Source organism: Oncorhynchus mykiss, chromosome 27, assembly GCF_013265735.2.
Source record: "Oncorhynchus mykiss isolate Arlee chromosome 27, USDA_OmykA_1.1, whole genome shotgun sequence".
NCBI classification, from domain to species: domain Eukaryota; kingdom Metazoa; phylum Chordata; class Actinopteri; order Salmoniformes; family Salmonidae; genus Oncorhynchus; species Oncorhynchus mykiss.
Window position 1 is genome coordinate 1,404,823 of NC_048591.1, and position 20,768 is coordinate 1,425,590.

The following is a 20,768-nucleotide window of genomic DNA, read 5'->3' on the forward strand; positions in this document are numbered from 1 at the left end:
CTTCACAGTCGGTATGGTGTTCTTTGGATGCAACTCAGCATTCTTTGTCCTCCAAACACGACAAATTGCGTTTTTACCAAAAAGTTATATTTTGGTTTCATCTGACCATATGACATTCTCCCAATCTTCTTCTGGATCATCCAAATGCTCTCTAGCAAACTTCAGATGGGCCTGGACATGTACTGGCTTAAGCAGGGGGACACATCTGGCACTGCAGGATTTGAGTCCCTGGCGGCGTAGTGTGTTACTGATGGTAGGCTTTGTTACTTTGGTCCCAGCTCTCTGCAGGTCATTCACTAGGTCCCCCCGTGTGGTTCTGGGATTTTTGCTCACCGTTCTTGTGATTATTTTGGCCCCACGTGGTGAGATCTTGCATGGAGCCCCAGATCGAGGGAGATTATCAGTGGCTTGTATGTCTTCCATTTCCTAATAATTGCTCCCACAGTTGATTTCTTCAAACCAAGATGCTTACCTATTGCATATTCAGTCTTCCCAGCCTGGTGCAGGTCTACAATTTTGTTTCTGGTGTCCTTTGACAGCTCTTTGGTCTTGGCCATAGTGGAGTTTGGAGTGTGACTGTTTGAGGTTGTGGACAGGTGTCTTTTATACTGAAAACAAGTTTAAACAGGTGCCATTAATACAGGTAACGAGTGGAGGACAGAGGAGCCTCTTAAAGAAGTTGTTACAGGTCTGTGAGAGCCAGAAATCTTGCTTATTTGTAGGTGACCAAATACTTCCACCATAATTTGCAAATAAATTCATTAAAAATGATTTTCTGGATGTTTTTTTTCACATTTTGTCTGTCATAGTTGAAGTGTACCTATGATGAAAATTACAGGCCTCTCTCATCTTTTTAAGTGGGAGAACTTGGTGGCTGACTAAATACTTTTTTGCCCCACTGTGTGTGTGTGTGTGTGTAATATGTATATACATACACATATATATATATATATATATTCTCTAAATCAGTCGTCCTGCGGCTCTACAAAGCAATAGGCCTGGGACTTTTTACAAATTTTGGAGTGTAATATTAAATAAGCTACACAGAATTTTTGCTTCTTGGTGTGTTCTCGAGTCCCTTAATATTGAAGTGACTCTAATCAACTGTATCAAGGATATCCTTTGTGTTGTCTTGCCAACACCCTCGTCATACTTTCGGGTAGCAAAAGTCTTCACAGGTCTGTAGTTCTGATATCTGATTGGAGGTTAACTTTACAGCAATGCTATTGGTAAACATCTCAGATTTGGAATCCAATCAACTCAGATGTTATTATGAGTCGTATATTCATTTTCTCTTTTTTTGTTCCTAACCTGCACTGGTGAGATACCTACACTATCTCTCTCCCTCTCTGAGCTATTTGCCATGGCACAAGCCATGGTTTATTTGACTCTCTCTCTCCCTCTCTGATCATGCTTAGAATAATGTTTTTTAATTGCAACTCAATCTTTGTGCCTTTGACATAGATAATCCTCATGACCATTCCTTGATCTTAGCTAAACACATAATACTTGATTGCACATGATTAACTATAGCCTCTGGCCTATTGCTGTATTGTCTTTATGGAGTCAGATAATTAATTTAATGGGTTAATTGCTTAGTCTTCTTACAAGTCGCATGTGGGGAGTATACAGTAACTTCAGAAAGTCTTTCAGACCCCTTAACTTTTTCCACATTTTGTGACATTACAGCCTTATTTTTAAATGTACATAAGTATTCAGACCCTTTTTACTCAGTTCTTTCTTGAAGCATCTTTGGCAGCGATTACAGCATCGAGTCTTTTTGGGTATGATGCTACAAGCTTGGCACACCTGTGTTTCGGGAGTTTCTCCCATTCTTCTCTGTAGATCCTCTCAAACTATGTCAGGTTGGATGGGGAGCGTTGCTAAACAGCTTTTTTCAGGTCTCTCCAGAGATGTTAGATTGGGTTCAAGTCCAGGCTCTGGCTGTGCAACTCAAGGACATTCAGAGACTTATCCTATAGTCACTCCTGCGTTGCCTTGGCTGTGTGCTTAGTGTTGTTGTCCTGTTGGAAGGTGGACCTTCGCTCTGAGGTCCTGAGTGCTTTGGAGCAGGTTTTCATCATGGATCTCTCTGTACTTTGCTCCGTTAATCTTTTCCTCGATCCTGACTAGTCTCCCAGTCCCTACCGCTGAAAAACATTCCCACAACATGATGAGGCCACCACCATGCTTCACCGTAGGGATGGTGCCAGGTTTCCTCCAGACGTGATGCTTGGCAATCACGCCAAAGATTTCAATCTTGTTTCTCATGGTATGAGAGTCTTTAGGTGCCTTTTGGCAAACTCCAAGAGGGCTGTCATGTGCCTTTTACTGGGGAGTGGCTTCCGTCTGGCCACTCTACTGTTACGGCCCGAGTACTGCAGAGATGGTTGTCCTTCAGAAGGTTGCCCCATCTCCACAGAGGAACTCTATAGCTCCGTCAGAGTGACCATCAGGTTCTTGGTCACCTTCCTGACCAAGGCCCTTCTCCTCCGATTGCTCAGTTTGGCTGGGCGGCCAGCTCCAGGGAGAGTCTTGGTGGTTTTTCCATTTAAGAATGACGGAGGCCACTATGTTCTTGGGGACCTTCAATGCTGCAGACATTTTTTGGTACCCTTCCCCAGATTTGTGCCTCGATACAATCCTGTTTCGCAGCTCTGCGGACAATTCCTTCGACCTTGTGGCTTGGTTTTTGCTCTGACATGCACTGTCATCTGTGGGACCTTATATAGAAAGGTGTGTGCCTTTCCAAATCATGTCCAATCAATTGAATTTACCACAGGTGGACTCAAATCAAATTGTAGAAACATCTCAAGGATGATCAATGGAAACAGGAAGCACAGGAGCTCAATTTTGAGTCTCATAGCAAATGGTCTGATTATTTATGTAAATTAGCACGGTTATTTTTTTTTTATACATTTGCAAAAATGTATAAAAACCTGTTTTCGCTTTGTAATTATTGTGTGTAGATTGTATTTGTATTTATTTAATACATTTTAGAATAAGGCTGTAACGTAACAAAATGTGGAAAAGGTCAAGGGGGTCTGAATACTTTCCGAAGGCACTGTATAATATGCATATATATCAAATATTACTTCACTACAATATTGTCCAGAAAATTACCCAATTACCTTGCTTGCCTAAAACTAATGACTTGTAGTAGAGTACTTTCATGATAGGAAATTGATTAATATTACATTATATTCATGAATCAACATTCAAGACATTTTACGTAAACATTTAGCAATTAAACTTCCATAGTGTATATTTACCAAATTCAGTGGGTGTGTCAGATCAAAGGCATTCAACAGTCAAAGACTCCTATTTAAACTACAGGAACAATAAAACGCCAAAGAGACTGAGGTTTGGTACCATTATTTTTTATTGTTCAGTTATATTTTTCATCCTGCTGTTTATTTGCAATGTTTTTCTATTATATTATGCATATGAAGGTGTTTCAATAAAGGTGCAAACATTAGCAAACACATAGAAAGACCATTTACCGTAAATATGGCATTAATCGCACCCTTCCGTTATACCCTTCATGATCAGGTTGAAATCGACAAAGGGCCTACCTCCTTGATGAGATATCCAAACACACCGGTACACATTTAGGCAGGGCTCTTTTTGCCCCCATACCATTCATTGCCTGTATGCCATGGACCTGACCTCATATCAATGACCCAACTCTCCAACACAACTAGTCCTAGTGCTGGTGTCATTTTCCCCAATGGAAGACTTCTCAGAGGAGTGATTGGATAATTTTTCTCCTTTGTGGAGTAGTAGTACACCAATTAAATGCAAAATCACCAATTTACACAAAGAAAATTCAGGGGGGAACCCGTTTTCAGGCCAGGCCTCCTTCAGCACAGCAGCCAATCAGAGACGACCTCATAGACCTCATGACTCCTTGATAGGCTAATTTAAACATATCTAAAAACTCTCCTCCAGTGTTGGTTGACCGAGTCATGATGAGTTTAACTGTGATAAGTAAAGAGATAATAAGACAATAGGATATAGGGCAGTGCGTATAGATATTCCCAGCAGTGGATCCAGAGTCTACAATGAATCAGGGCAGTGTATAACAGATTCCCAGTAGTGCAACTTATCACACAGGAATGCTGAGGTTTATACAATGACACATTGTATGATTTGGATGGTTGAGAAAGCAGTCTGTGCTTTTAGCACAACTCACAAAAATCTAGATTGCTATTATAAGTGGAGGTCCCACTGAAATATGAAGGAGTTCCTGGATGATGTCTGAAGGTATACCTGGGTGTGGAACTCAGGTTTTGATGACAGCAGTAAGTATCATGACATATGACATCAGGGTTTGACCTTTGACTGCTCTCGTTAGCCCTAGCTGTCCCCTCATTCAGGATCCTTCAAGTGTGTCCATCACATCTCTCACATTCAAATCATTGTCTGGGTCTTTCGATCAAATGCTTTTTAGTGTAGCAAACAATTTTTAAAAAGCAGCACACCAATAACAATACTTCCTTTTCAGAATTTCATTCTGTACATAATGTTTCTTGGCTTAAAAAACATCTGTGTACCCTTTCACTACTGTACTATGTGCAGTATCAGAACTCTACATGTCTGTCTCACAGACAATTCTGGACCAGCATGACCGCAACCCAGACATCTTGACCATGGCATGTGACTGCTCTGTGAGTGGCTGCACTATCAGCTCAAGTGGCTAACAATAATACTAAAGTGTACCATGTGACCAGCCTAATGTTGGAAAGGTAGCTAACTCCATCAAGCCCAACAAACGACTGGTACTGTGGAGTACCGTGACCCCCCCCCCCCCCACCCCAGTGATACCCCTTGCCCGTCCCCTTCCCCATGAGAGCATCATAGCAAATCAGAGAGCAGGATTCGTGATACACACCTATCCCCCTCTGACGGCAGTGTCTGCAGAAGAACCTCCCCGTGCCAAACCCCTGCCTTTACCCCATCCATGACCTCCCTTCCCCAACCCAAAAGGAAAATTATAGTAATGATAGGAGGAAGAGGGGAAAGAGCCTTAGGCCTAGATTCAATCAGATCAAGCGTTAACTGGCTATAGCCGACAACTGCACAGCTGATGTTTTGGCCGTGTCGAAGGTGTAACTGGGTTGGAGCTGTCAAATCGGTGAGCAGCTGTTCTTGATCATTGTCACGAAGCCACACCCAAGTTCAGAACGAGCAAGTGTAGGCTATACAGAAATAATGACGCTCAAATTTAAAACAAAATTAGGAGGATCAGCCTAATCGAGGTGTAAATGACATCTCACATTCCAGTGTTCGAACGTTTCTCTTAAACGGCAATGTCTGTTTTAGGTATAATGCCAGGAGCCTCTTGTCGATTTGACAGCTCTAACGCAGTTCCACCTCCGACACCGCCGAAACAACTGCTATACGGATGTCGACTAAAGCTGATCTGTTTGAATAAAGCCCTAAATCAATTACAATACCATGCTAATTCATGATTCTAACAACACAAGTAGTACGTGAAAGTGCTGTTGCATTCATAAAATCAACGTGTGTGAACTACCATGGTTTAAAGCTTTGAAACATTGACATTGTCATGATGAGGAGGACGAACTCCCTGGTGCCACACTCATATCAGGCTTTTGCATAAAATGTCAATTCAATGTCCTGATTTAAAAATATTTTCTCCCTTTTTTCTAAAATATTTCACAGGCAAGAATTTCGTAATTGTATGTTTTTTCTTCTATTTTTGTTGTTGTTGTTGTTTGTTGTTGTTTATGGTCGTTGTTGTTGTCGTTGAACAAGGTGTAAGAAATACGTGGGGCGATGTGCAGGCTATGAGCCACCATCCTGCTCTGTGGAGTTCTGCCCCACCACTTTTTCTCCTCCGTTCAGGAGAGTGGGAGCCTCAGTCCCTGAGTTTTTTCGTGAGCGTCCCTTCTCCTCGATGTCATGCAGCGATGGCTCTTTGTACATGCAAACTGAAGAAAGGGCGGGGGAGGGGGGAAAGTGAGACAAAAAGAGAGAGATGGAGGTAGAGAGTGAAGAGGAGTGAGAGAAGGAATATTTATATAGGAGAGAGCAGGAGGGGAGAGAAGGGAGGGGAGAGAGACGACAATGAGAGAGAGAGAGTAGGGGAGATAAAGGAGGTAAGAGAGACAAAAAACAGAGGAGATGAATTGAGAGATTCAGCATTAGTTTAGAGTTAGTTTAGTTCAAACACACACAACATTTGAACCTCCAGCAGGGTTGGGGTCAATTTGAATTGCCGTCAGTCAACTCAAAAAATAAACTGAAATTCCAATTAGATAATTGAATTTTTAAAAATCAATTTTCAATGTTTTCTCAATAAACTGAAAATAACCTATTTATTTAAACCATTTAAAATTCAGATCACTTCCTGAATTGCATGACTTCAAATAAAATTGACCCTAACCCTGCTTCCCAGTACCGAGGAAGTAATTTAGCTTCTCAAACTTGAATGGATTATCTGGGTACCTGTATCTGAGGACTCAAATCTATCAAAGGCACATTGAGGTCTTCTCAAACAAACAGAATTCTTGTAATCTGGCAATCTGACATTACACCAAACAGAATGCCGTTATAATGTCCCATGACAATTTTGACCTGCTGGGTTATTTATAAACAGATACAAAGATGCTTCATTAACATAGCTAGGCTTGTAAAAGTGTGTTATGACTCCTACTTTAAATAAACCTTGACTTGACTTATGGCAGGTGTTGCATTTGAATCAAGCCCTGAGTGTGGCTGGCTGGCAGCCAGACGGTGTTTCGGTCTCACCTTCGATGGGTCTGGGCACAAAGTGTGAGGAGGGCTTGGTCTTCTTCACCCGGTTGCCCTTCATGACAACGCCGTCCTTGTTGAGGCCCAGGTACCAGGCCCTGCCAGACTCGTGCTGCCGGAACAGCGTCGATGAGTAGATGACATAGTAGTTCTCAAAAACAGACTCCTTGAATTTTGCCTCTACTGTGAACAAGTCCTGAGGAACAAAGAGAGGAAGACAACGCTTGAGATCAGATAGTACAGTGTTCAAAGATCTAGCCCACCAGTTTAAAATACGTCGAACATCAATGGAATTCTTAGTTGAAAAGGCAAAAAGTTGTCAACGAACACAGGTTTTGTTTATTTCAAGTTGAATTCACGTTTGTTGACAACTAAAATAAATATTAACCAAAAATGGACATTGATTTTATGTTGCAGTGCATTTGGAAAGTATTCAGACCCCTTGTTCTTTTCCACATTTTGTCTCGTTACACCCTTATTCTAAAATAAACATGTTTCCTCATCAATCTACACACAGTACCCCATAATGGCAAAGTGAAAACAGGTTTTTTGACATTTTAGCAAATGTATTAAAAATGAAAACAAAAATACCTTATTTACATAAGTATTCAGACCCTTCGCTATGAGACTTGAAATTGAGCTCAGGTACATCCTGTTTCCATTGATCATCCTTGAGATGTTTCTGCAACTTGATTGGAGTCCACCTGTGTTAAATTCAATTGATTGGACATGATTTGGAAAGGCACACACCTGTCTATATAAGGTCCCACAGTTGACAGTGCATGTCAAACCATGACATGAGGTTGAAGGAATTGTCCGTAGAGCTCTGAGACAGGATTGTGTTGAGGCAGAGATCTGGGGAAGGGTACCAAAACACTTCTGCAGCATTGAAGGTCCCCAAGAACACAGTGGCCTCCATCAATCTTAAATGGAAGAAGTTTGGTACCACCAAGACTCTTCCTAGAGCTGACCGCCCTGCCAAACTGAGCAATCGAGGGAGAAGGGCCTTGGTCAGGGAGGTGACTAAGAACTTGACTCTGACAGAGCTCCAGAGTTCCTCTGTTGAAATGCGAGAACCTTCCAGAATGACAACCATCGCTGCAGCATTCCACCAATCAGGCCTTTATGGTAGAGTAGCTAGACGGAAGCCACTCCTCAGTAAAAAGGCACATGACAGCCCGCTTGGTGTTTGCAAAAAGGCACCTAAAGGACTCTCAGACTATGCGATACAAGATTCTCGGGTCTAATGTAATCAACATTGAACTATTTGGCCTGAATGCCAAACGTCACGTATGGAGGAAACCTGGTACCATCCCTACGGTGAAGCATGGTGGTGGCAGCATCATGCTGTGGGGATGTTTTTCAGCGGGATACTAGTCAGGATCGAGGGAAAGATGAACGGAGCAAAATACAGAGAGATCGCTGATGAAAACCTGCTCCAGAACGCTCAGGACTTCAGACTGGGGCGAAGGTCCACCTTCCAACAGGACAACAACACTAAGCACACAGTCAAGACAACGCAGGAATGGTTTCGGGGACAAGTCTCTGAATGTCCTTGAGTGGCCCAGCCAGAGCCCGGACTAGAACCCCGATTGAACATTTCTGGAGAGACCTGAAAACAGCTGTGCAGCGAGGCTCCCCATCCAATTTGACAGAGCTTGAGAGGATCTGCAGAGAAGAATTGGAGAAACTCGAGGCTGTAATCGCTCCCAAAGGTGCTTCAACAAAGTACTGAGTAAAGGGTCTGAATACTTATGTAAATGTGATATTTCCATTTTTTATTTGTAATTCACTTGCAAAATGTTTTAAAAAAAACTGGTTTTGCTTTCTCATTATGGGATATTGTGTATAGGTTGAGGGAAAAAATGTTTTGATTAATTTTAAAATAAGAAAAAGGGGTCTGAATACTTTCCTAATGTTATGTTAGGTTTTTGCCTGAAGGGGTGTCACCAGTGGAGGCTGTTGATGTAAGAAATTAGGAGGATGGGCTATGGGTGTTTGCTATGATTACATTACATTACATCCAGACATCACAATGAGCACATCCTCCCCACATTCCCATCCACTGGGTATTACAGGTATAAAATCCAATACAATGGTGGAATTTTTGCAGAATAATCCAAGTCGACCTCTAGAAGATCCCTCTTACCACCTTTTTTCTATCTGGAACCTAAAAGGGTACTTTGGCTGTCCCCATTTGAAGAAACCCTCTTTGGTTCCAGGTAGAACCCTTTTGGGTTCCATGTAAGGACCCTTTTCAGAAAAGATTCAACATGGAACCCAAAATAGTTCAACCTGGACCCAAAAAGGGTTATCCTATTGGGACAGCCAAAGAACCCTTTTGGAACAATTTTTTTTCTAAGAGTACGTCTTACTACAGAGAGTAAAATTTGATCTAGATTTCTCCTTTTTTCCAGGCCTTGGAATTGGATGACTGTGCCATTGTGTCATAGTACCCTCGAGCTGTGCACAGGTGGACAGGGTGGAGAATGTGATTAATCAGAGCACAAAACACCTCAAGTAGTGTGTACACACACACACCTGACACATGCTGTAGACATGGACGAAAAGACAGAGATCGCCCTGTTTAATGTTTCCTGAAATACAACTTGACAACATTATCTCTAACATCACCCCTCCATTATTTCAGCAGATGGTAATGTTTCCTTGAGCTCCAAGGGATGTTTTGTGAGGAACACAGCGTGGAGGACAGTGGGAGAAGAGAGGGAGGGAGAGCAGTGGGAAATTGAGGGATGGAAAAGAAAACGTAGAGAATATAGTAGAAGGCTACATGCAATGAAATAGACAGTGAACTTTGGTCAAGGGTCCTGGCTTTTTATATAACCATCTGACCACCCAACCCAGATCACTCTATTCAGATATAAGATCACATTAATGAATAAAAACGTACATTGTCTACAGTGGCGGTCGGTGACGTTTAAGATGAGGGAGGAGCATGGCCTTATTTCTATTACAGCATATTGGAGGTTGCTACAATTTACCCTACGAATGAAAATGTACAACCTAGGTGCAAAGGGCGAGAGAAAATATTGAGTAATCAAGGTGACAGACAGTGACACATTCAATACCACTTGACACACTCTTGCCTGCATCAAGCTGATCTATGGTGTAATCATTAGTCCAACAGTTGCAAACAAGAGTTTCTATTGGACAAATTCAGGTATGTTAATCCCTGTTTCGTTACGTTTGCTTCCGTTTAAGAAACGTTTTTCAACAGAATTGGCGGAATGAATACATCCCTGATCACCGTAAACACAGTTCACTTTCATAGCAGCCACATACAAACAGCAGGATCATTTGTTCATTGTATAATTTGTTCTCGCATCTATGCACTCTCCTCCTCTCACCTTTTCAGTACACAATAAAACAGCTGTCTGTGACCAGGCAAAAAAAACTTTCCATGCCATACCATAACCGCTAATCTCTACACACAGCCTACATCGTTGTCACCATATTAGCTAATATTATAGTCAACATCAAGGGCGCAACTTTCAATTGGGACTGGGGGGGCATGACCCCCCCCCTCACATTCTAAAATAGCATTTTTGTCCCCCCACTTTTATCATTTTGCACTGTAATACCAAAAGCGGCATCGGACCATGCAGATGCTTCAGAGCGGTCTGGTAGGCTGTTTGGAAGTTTCAGCCGGCTGGATTTAGGACCGCACGGACACCACTGAGTGTCCACAGTGCGGACAGGCTGTGTGAAGGCAGCTTCTGAAAGGCATGGTGCTGCTGTCTGCAGCTGCTGTCTCTTTGTGTGTTGTGCTTTGTCTCTGAGGTGTAAAAGCAAGCAGAGACAAAACTGGCTATACTTTAATTGACTGATGTAGCTGGCAAGGTAACTTCTGTTGGACTAGTAGTGTAACTGACATGTAATGTTAGCTACAGTAACATCCCCTCTCGACTGAAGAGAATGAATTAGCTAGCTAGTAGCTACCACAGCCAGTTCAGCTCTAGTCTCTAGTTATCTGTCATGTAGCTGTATCTAACAGCTGTTATGTGAATGGAAAGCTTTTCTAGCCTTTTTGTCCCGTTTCAACAGAGGTAAATTAACTTGGATAGTATTCATCCGTTAATGTACCATTAGAGCTAGCCAATAGCTGGCTAACGTTAGCTAGCTAGCTCATTAACTTTAGCTATTATCTTTGCCTCAATCACACTAGACCTGAATTAAACAATGAAACCAGAGGCCAAATGATTGAAGACCAATATTCTGATGTTTTTTTGACAGCACAATGTGAGTTTTTATTAGAGTCAGTATAGCAATGTAACGTTATTGATCTGTCTGTTTCCCTAGCAAATTCCCTACTTTTCACATTTACATGGTATAAACAGCTCTACAGCCTACACTGTCATGGTGCACAGTTAGTACATAATACTATGCTCATCATGTCTTAGCAGGATCAGGTGGTGACAGGTGTCCCAGCAGGGTCAGACAGCAAAGGAAGACCAGTCTACGGAGCTCAGGTGAATTATACAGGATATTAGCTATAACAATCTGTGAATGGATACAAAGTTCCATCTTGAATTGATGGGTAGTCCAACAGTAGCTACAGGACAGCAGTTTAAAGCTACAGCCTGAGATCTGGAAATAATGGTAATTTCAATTATTGAACCATTGATTCTATTCTTGAATAATATAATGTATAAATGTACACCAAGGTAATTCTTTATCATGCCTCATCTGAACAGGATCCGATGGTGACAGGGGTCTCGGCAGGGTCAGGCAGCCAGGGAAGTCCAGTCTGTGACGGCGCTGAGGTGAACTTTTTCAGATACAACACTTTATTCTCTCTGTGCAGCAAACATTGGACAAGCAATAAGCTTAAAAAATGTAAACTATTTAAAGGCAGTCTGACAAACCTCAAGTTGATTTCCAAACTGTATCCAAGGTTGATAGAGGCTTTTCCTGATGACACAAAAAATGTCAAACAAAACTGTGAGGAAGACCTGAGAGACACAATTGATGATGATGATGAATGGACACAGATACGTTTGAATGCCCAGTCATGTTCATGTAATCTCAGACATACTGCAGTTTAAGACCATCCATAGAGCATACTATACTGACCAAAAATATAAACGCAACATGCAACAATTTTACTGAGTTGCTATCAATGCTAGAAAGCTATTTTCAAGAGAATGTGCGGTTTAGTGATTCCCTATGGAAAGCACCATTGCACAACATGCGCTTGTTAGTGTTCATATAAGGAAATCAGTCAATTGAAATAAATTCATTAGGCCCTAATCTATGGATTTCACATGACTAGGCAGGGGCGCAGCCATGGGTGGGACTACCAATTTGAGAGCCAGGCCCAGCCAATCAGAATAGGTTTTTCCCCACAAAAGGGATTTATTACACACAGAAATACTCCTCAATTTCATCAGCTGTCTGGGTGGCTGGTCTTAGACGATCCCGCAGATGAAGAAGCCGGGGGACACAAAAGGGGACATATTTGCATGTTATGATCTTTTGAAGGCTGGCTGAATTCTTTCAAACAGTATGTTATTTTATCTTAGCATGTATACAGATTCTCCCTTCTCCCTGTTTTTGTTTGCTTGGAAAAGTTAATACTGGAGAATGTAATCAGATGAAACTGTGTAACCTGGCATCTATAGCAGCTAAGAAATGCATTGCCATTAATTGGAAGGTTGGTTATCCTCCCACAATGTCACAATTGTTGGCAGAAATGTCAAGTTATGTTTGATTTGATTTATTACAAGATTAAGTGTATACTGTGCAACTTTCACAAGGTCTGGGTGCCTTATATGAAATACTTTTTTAGTGCAGCAGTCGCAAATAGATACATTTTTTTCATGGCACACTAGACACCCGTCTGATTTGCATCTGCCTCAGAGGACTAATCCATGGAGGAGGTCACAGGGACACGGTCCAAGAATATGGGGATTGTGGCTCAGATGCACAAGGCACGTAAGTCTCTCTCCAGAATGCCTTCTCTCCAGCCATTTCGTAGGTATTCATTGTTTCATAACTTCATTGTGTGCATTGTTTGCTGTGACTATCAATTCCCAATTACATATATCACCAGTAGTAGCCCACATTTACCGTTAACTTACGGTAATTTCTGTTAATGCCTTCAATATATTATTATTACAGTTATTTACCGTTCTCATTGTCGGATTGGACATGTGTTTTGCAGCAATCCCAACCTATGCTACACTTGTGAGAAACACGTTTTTGTTTATTACATTCAATTTATGAATTTTGTCAATATATAGATCGTCTTTCGTTTGAAATGCTCCTGTCAATGTTGAGTAAGGACCTGCACCTGAATATGGATATAGAAGTAGGACTAGTTTACCTGGCCTGCGTGCAAATGTAGGCCTATAAATGTGCCCAGTTAGGGATGTCTGATTAGTATTTCTGATTGTCTTAACTCACCACCACTAATGAGCTGTGGAGCTTCAACATAATTCTGAACAGCAAGTAAACAAAGTATGTTTTTAGAATCAATTGAGAATGACAATAGTTCCTCAGTGTTTTAACAATATTTCCAGCTCTCTCCCTTTCGATAACCACTTGGCCTGAAAGGGAAAAATGTAATGCTCTGATCCAGTGGAATAGTCATACCTGATTACTTCTTATCCCTTGCGCAAATAGCCTACAGCTGTCTGTCCCAAGCTCACTGGCTCGGGAAACTCTGAGGGCCCAGAATATTTTATACAATGTTTCAAGTTTGCTAGTGTGAGTTTCGGTGACCCAGTTAATACAATGTTTCAAGTTCGTTGCAGACAGGCCATGAGTAGCCAATGTGATTTATAGGCTATTAATTTGCAGGCTGCAATGTTTTTATGTTGGCTTCATGTAGTCTATTTTTAAAAGTTGGCAATGGCAATAACAGTTCATTTTATATTTGTATAATTTTCATTTAGATTTAGATATAATGTAGATTAACCTCAGACAATGATTTTAAGATACAAAGACTATTTTGAATTAAATTAAACGGTTCCACAAAAATGTACAAATCAAAATCACAACTGCCACATAGATTGGTAGAAATGGTAAGATAAATTGACACTCTAAATGGAAAAGGTTGCTGACCGCTGGTGTAGCCTATTACCGGCCACTTCAGGAGCTTAACAGCAGAATCTGCGAAGGCCAGCAGCAGAGGGAGTTTTTTTTTCTTCAAGTTAGGCTATCTTGATCTCTGGCTCCTTCTTGAGTCATTTGTGTGTCTTACTTATTTAATCAAACAGCATGCTTAAAGCATCAGACCAGTGCAGTAGATATAGCCTAGTTGATTTTATTAAAACACATGTCTATACATGGAAAAATAAACATAGGAAAACTTTCACCAATTGATTGGTTTATTTTTTTGTCATGGACAGCCCTAGTAGAAATGTAGAAAATGAGCGTCAGATGCCCAAAAAACTTCTAAAACCAAAGTTGCGCCCCTGGTCAACATAGCTAGCTACTAGAATTGACACATTAATAAACCTGAGCACAATGAGCCTCCTATGTTTTGTATTGAAGTCAATGTACCCAGAGGAGGACAGAAACTAGCTGTTCTCCGCCTACACCATGGTGCTACCCCAGAGAGTGCTGTTGAGGCTACTGTAGACCTTCATTGCAAAACAGTATGTTTTAATCAATTATTTGGTGACGTGAATATAGTTAGTATAGTTTTATCTAAAAATGATAACTTTTTTTTACTGTTTCACTATTTAATTTTTTTCTGAAATTCACTGCCTTCCCCTTCCTCCTCTGAGGAGGCGCCACTGATTGTCTATTTCTAATGAACTTATTATATCCAATCCAAACATTTGACTTCTTTATATCTCTATCTCCTACAATGAAAGCAGTTCTTCCTCTAAGGTTTAATAACCTAGATTGCCCACCTTAGGCTGCTTCCACTGTTAACATTCACTTCTGCTAATCATGTATGGCTCCTCCTTATAATTCCTGAGTAAATAACTGTTATTTTGAGTTGAAGCATTATACTTGCAGGCTGTGTTACCAAACTCACTTTATACCAAAGAAGAACACTGACCAAGTAATAAGGCTCAGTTCCAAGCAGCGCAGGGCAAGCTGAAGACAGCTCTCCACCCAACACATCTCACTGGATTTGGGGGACGGGGAGATGCTCCCCCTTCTCCCATCCCGCTCCACAGCCACGTTAGCAGATTAAGGCTTAGTAAATCAACAGGGAGACCACTCTATGTAGACAGCTAGGCTAATAGGGGAGCCAAGGCTGAGCCAGGAGAAGGTCAGATGAGAGATACAATGCAGGCTATAGTATCAGATCAGTTGGCTTGAGTCATTGGTCATGAGTCTCTCCAATAAGAGGGAGTATTTTATGTCATAATATCTCAGTCCCTGTTCTGGAAAAAATTGAATACAATGGAATTCATCTCGGAAGCCAGAATCAAATATTCTGTGCTAGCTCCAAATACTATATATGTTTTTATTTTACAGAAATTAAAGAACGATGCAAAATAAATGGTTGATAAAATTAAACATTGTTATTGAAGCAGGAAGATAAATGACCCAGTACACCTCAAAACTGGAGGCCACTCACTTTATTGTGCTGTGATACCCGTACTATCAAGATTAGAGGACATCATCTTCCACTGTTTACCCATCATGGTTGCCATTGATCGATTTCTAAAATGGAGGAGGGAATCGCAGCCAGAGCCTCCTTATTACACTCTCATCACCAACCATCATCATCAACTACAGCAACAAATGTCTCATCCTCCTGATAACACTGTCACACTTATGACCTTATATAATGCAAACGTAGCGGTAGGAAACTGTAGCTACAAAGGTTATTTTCATCAGACACAGATCTTGATTAAGTAAAACAACAAAAAAACGAACACCCCAACAAACAACACCTCAGTATAACAAGCTAGACAGCAATCAACAGGATCGGTACCCACAATCACACTTTTTTCTTTTGGTTCCTGGGTCATTCCACTAAAAGAGTGTCTTTTGCAACCGTTTGATATTTTAAGTAGAAATTGTGCACCAACACTCCATTTTAAAATCCTGGTATATTAGTGCACTTTCACATAGTCCACATAGAGAATTATTTGACAATTTGGTTTAAATATTCCTTTAAAAATAGTTTTTTTACAAAAGAAACATGGAACATCTAATATTAAAATCACAGAGTAAAAGCAGGTGAGCTGGTTCTACTCTTTTTGGCCATTTTCTGGTGTTTTGTGGTGGAAAACTGAGCAGGTCGAGCATAACACGTGAACCCTGTTCCCCATAGATAAATGCAGGATAAACATTTATTGTCATGAATCTTGACCTCGAGGTTCTGCAGAGTGGTCACTAGCTGGCACAGCCATAAAGTCATAAAATCTAAACCTAACCCTAACCTTAACCCTAATGCGTAACCCTAACCTTAAATTAAGACCAAATAGCAAAAAAAAGAATCATGAATTGCAGCTGGCCCATCTAGCGAAAATCAGTCAGTTATGCTTCCAGGGCAAGATTCATGACAAACGTCAACCTGCTAGACCAGGCCTGGGCAAAGGCCCATGGAATCATGCTCATATCACAAAGAATTTGAAATAGTAAAGTTTTAAAGGCCCAATGAATACTCACCTTTGTGTAATGATTTAACTCCCACCACTTGTGGGAAATTTATTTTGAAGGCACGTATAATAACAACTGCACGAGGACAGACAGTGACTGACAGTCTGACACACATGTCACAGTTACAAATAGTAGCTAGCTAGAAATTGCTCAACAATTTGTTTTTCACATATTCAAAGAAAAGGAAAGTAGACAATGAATGTAGGGTGTTCCAGCAAGAGTGGACATGTAAATATTTCTTTATTGAGGTATCAGGGAAACTGTGTGCTTAGTGTGCAAAGAGAGCATCGCTGTCTTGAAAGACTACAACTTGTCCTGACACTTCCAGACGAAGCATGCAGAGAAATATAGGAATATGTATTCTGAGCAGAGGGCAAGTGCATCGAAAGAGTTGCTTTCTCAGCTGCAAAAGCAACAAGGACTTTTCACAAAACTGCATTCAGCAAACGACGGAATTGCGAGAGCTAGCTATGTACTGTCCCACAAAATTGCTAAACATAGCAAGCTATTCGCTGAGGGCGAATTCATTAAAGAAAGTTTAATTGACCCTGCAGCAATACTTTGCCCTGACAAGAAAGAGCTGTTTCAAAATGTTTCCCTGTCAAGACGAACAGGTACACGGCGTGTTGAGAATATTGCAGAGAATAATTGAAAGACAAGGTAAAGGATTTAATCTATTTGTCCTTGGCCCTGGATGAGAGCAGTGATGCACGTGACATGGCGCAGGTGTTGATATTCTTACGAGGCATAACCCCAGACTTTGAAACTACAGCGGTCAATAAGTGTGTGGCAAGGCTGGGACTGAGTTTTGAAAAGTTATTCAGTGTGACCACTGATGGGTGCCCAAACTTGACAGGAAAAAACATAGGCCTTTTGAAAAGGATACAAGATCAAGTAGCTGAGCTGAATCCAGATCAGAAAATGATTTTCCTGCATTGCATTATTCTTCAGGAGGTGCTCTGTAACTGTGTTCTGAAAATGAGCCATGTTGTGGATATAGTCACTAAAGTAGTAAACTTCATTAGAGCAAAATCTTTAAACCACAGGCAAGTTTGTCTCACTGTTGGAAGAAACAGAGTCGGGTCTTACAGATCTCCCCTACCACACAAACATGAGATGGCTGAGTTTGGGGAAAGTGCTTAGAAGGGTGTGGGATCTGAAGTTGGAGATTGTTGAGTTTTTGCAAATTAAAGGAAAATATGTGGATTTCCTTCACCTGCAAGATAAAGAATGGTTGACTGATTTTGCCTTCACCATGGACATGATAGCCCTCATGAATGAACTGAATTCCAAACTACAAGGAAAGGGCCTTTTTACACAAAAGATGTACATCCTTGTCAAAGCCTTTAAGGGAAACGTACTACTCCTTTGACCTGCCAAGTAGAAGCCAACAATCTCACTTACCTTCTGACACTACTAGTCTGTTCCCTATCAGATGACCAGCGGGAGAAGTATACTTCGCTGCTGCGTGCTTTGAACTGTGATTTTTCTCATCGTTTTGAGGATTTTCAAAGTGTTGGAATGACATGCTGTTGGTTTCCTCTCCTTCACCGTCAATGTGGATAATGCTCACACTGACCTGCAACTTGAGCTTATCGATCTTCAGTCTGATGCAGTGATTGGAGAACTATTCAAAACAATTTCACTGACGAGGTACTATACATCTCTCGATGAACAAATCTTTCCACAGATTAGGAGTCATGCTCAGAAGATGTTTGTACTGTTTTGGTCAATCTATGTAAACTCAGTAAAAAAAAGAAATGTCCTCTCACTGTCAACTGCGTTTATTTTCAGCAAACTTAACATGTGTAAATATTTGTATGAACATAAGATTCAACAACAGACATAAACTGAACAAGATCCACAGACATGTGACTAACAGAAATGGAATAATGTGTCCCTGAACAAAGGGGGGGTCAAAAACAAAAGTAACAGTCTGGTGTGGCCACCAGAAGCATTAAGTACTGCAGTGCATCTCCTCCTCATGGACTGCACCATATTTGTCAGTTATTGCTGCGAGATGTTGTCTTTCACCAAGGCATCTGCAAGTTCACAGACATTTCTGGGGGGAATGGCCCTAGCCCTCACCCTCCGATCCAACAGGGCCCAGACATGCTCAATGGGATTGAGATCTGGGCTCTTCGCTGGCCATGACAGAACACTGACATTCCTGTCTTGCAGGAAATCACGCACAGAACGAGCAGTATGGATGGTGGCATTGTCATGCTGGAGGGTCATGTCAGCATGAGCCTGCAGGAAGGGTACCACGTGAGGAAGGAGGATGTCTTCCCTGTAACACACAGCGTTGAGATTACCTGCAATGACAACAAGCTCAGTCTGATGATGCTGTGACACACCGCCCCAGACCATGACGAAGCCTCCACCTCCAAATTGATCCCGCTCCAGAGTACAGGCCTCGGTGTAACTCTCATTCCTTCGACGATAAACGCAAAACCGACCATCACCCCTGGTGAGACAAAATCGCAACCTGTCAGTGAAGAGCACTTTTTGCCAGTCCTGTCTGGTCCAGCGATGGTGGGTTTGTGCCCATAGGCAACGTTGCTGCCGGTGATGTCTGGTGAGGACCTGCCTAACAACAGGCATACAAGACCTCAGTGCAGCCTCTCTCAGCCTATTGCGGACAGTCTGACACTGATGGAAGGATTGTGCGTTCCTGGTGTAACTCGGGCAGTTGTTGTTGCCATCCTGTACCTGTCCCGCAGGTGTGATGTTCGGATGTACCGATAATGTGCAGGTGTTGTTACATGTGGTCTGCCACTGCGAGGACGATCAGCTGTCCGTCCTGTCTTCCTGTAGCGCTGTCTTAGGAGTCTCACAGTACGGACATTGAAAGGTATTGCACTGGCCACATCTGCAGTCCTCATGCCTCCTTGCAGCATGCCTAAGGCACGTTCACGCAGATGAGCAGGGACCTGGGCATATTTCATTTGGTGTTTTTCAGAGTCCGTAGAAAGGCCTCTTTATAGTGTCCTAAGTTTTCATAACTGTGACCTTAATTGCCTACTGTCTGTAAGCTGTTAATTGTCTTAATGACCGTTCCACAGGTGCATGTTCATTAATTGTTTATGGTTCATTGAACAAGCATAGGAAACCGTGTTTAAACACTTTACAATGAAGATCTGTGAAGTTATTTGGATTTTTATGATTTATCTTTGAAAGACAGGGTCCTGAAAAAGGGGCATTTCTTTTTTGCTGAGTTTATGTGAACAGACATTTTCAGTGATGAAATTTAACAAGTCAAGGCACAGATCATCATTGTATTTATATTCCGGCCCCCTGACCATCCGCACAAGACAAAATTGTCCCGCGGCTGAATCGAGTTGATGATCCCTGGCGTAGTTGATGATCCCTGGCGTAGTGCATTAATGGGTGTAGGCCTATTGGTGAGGTGGGGAGATGATGGGGGCTGTGGAAAGTTTTGATAGTGATAGTACTGCTCCCAAAAATTATGCAAGACAGTCAAGTAAGTTTTAACATTGATTAATTTGAAGATTTGACTAAGATGTGTCGAGTATTTATAAAATTCACATCGTGGGCAACTAAAAAAAAACATGTTTGACCTTGATCTGAGAAAACACTTGACGGTGGAGTAGACCAATGACAGTGGTTTGATCATAAAATAATGGTTGCTTGTTGACAATGAAAGAACCCCCCACCCCCCTTCTCTGCATATAGAAAATCAAGAATTGCATTTAAAACTTTCATAGATGGAGGCATCAATAACTTATTAGGGATGGACCCACAGCACAGCGACATACAAAGTCAGTGGCCCCACTCTTCCCTTCTCTAAGAGCCACACAGAGATATAACTGCTAAGAGGCCTGTTGTACACTCTTAGAAGGTGCTATCTAGAACCTAAAAGGGTTCTTCGGCTGTCCCCATAGCCCCTTTGAATAACACTTTTTGGTTCCAGGCAGAATCCTTATGGTTCCATGGAGAACCCTTTACACAGAGGGTTCTACCTGGAACCAAAAAGGGTTGTCTTATGGGGACAGCCTAAGAACCCTTTTGGAACCCTTTTTTCTAAGAGTGTAGCGAGACTGTGCTTTATGTTGGGATGTCAAACAAACGAATGGCTCCAACCTCTGCAATTACATTTGTCCTTCCCCTTTGAAATCTGCTGTTGATCTTGGCCAGAAGAATACCCAGAAAATAAAGTATCCCCCTCCCCTCTCTATAAGCATGGTCCCAATATACAATATAGTGCTCCAAAATAAGGGGGGTAATGGTATTTTCCAAACATGTAGGAAACATCTGTTTAGTGAGTGTATTACGCAGTGAGTGTATTATGGTCAGAGAGCATTCATAAAATCTCCATTTGGAGAGTGGTTGTTGTGTGTGTGTACTGTACTATTTCTCATGGTCCCCAGAGG

General features: G+C 41.6%; 1 protein-coding gene across 4 annotated transcripts in view; it reads right to left on the reverse strand.

Annotated features, from left to right (window-relative positions):
* Window positions 1-3,364: 3,364 nt before the first annotated feature.
* The window catches only part of LOC110507309 (fibroblast growth factor 12), a 139,027-nt gene continuing 121,623 nt past the window's right edge, over window positions 3,365-20,768 (reverse strand). For all 4 annotated transcript variants that reach the window (XM_021587208.2, XM_036965186.1, XM_021587206.2 and 1 more), the window contains 2 exons: window positions 6,778-6,976; window positions 3,365-5,957 (listed from right to left, as the gene is read on the reverse strand). In XM_021587208.2, coding sequence (XP_021442883.2) covers window positions 5,812-5,957; window positions 6,778-6,976 — 345 coding nt within the window. In that variant the 3' untranslated portion in view covers window positions 3,365-5,811. The remainder of the gene's footprint in view (window positions 5,958-6,777; window positions 6,977-20,768) is intronic.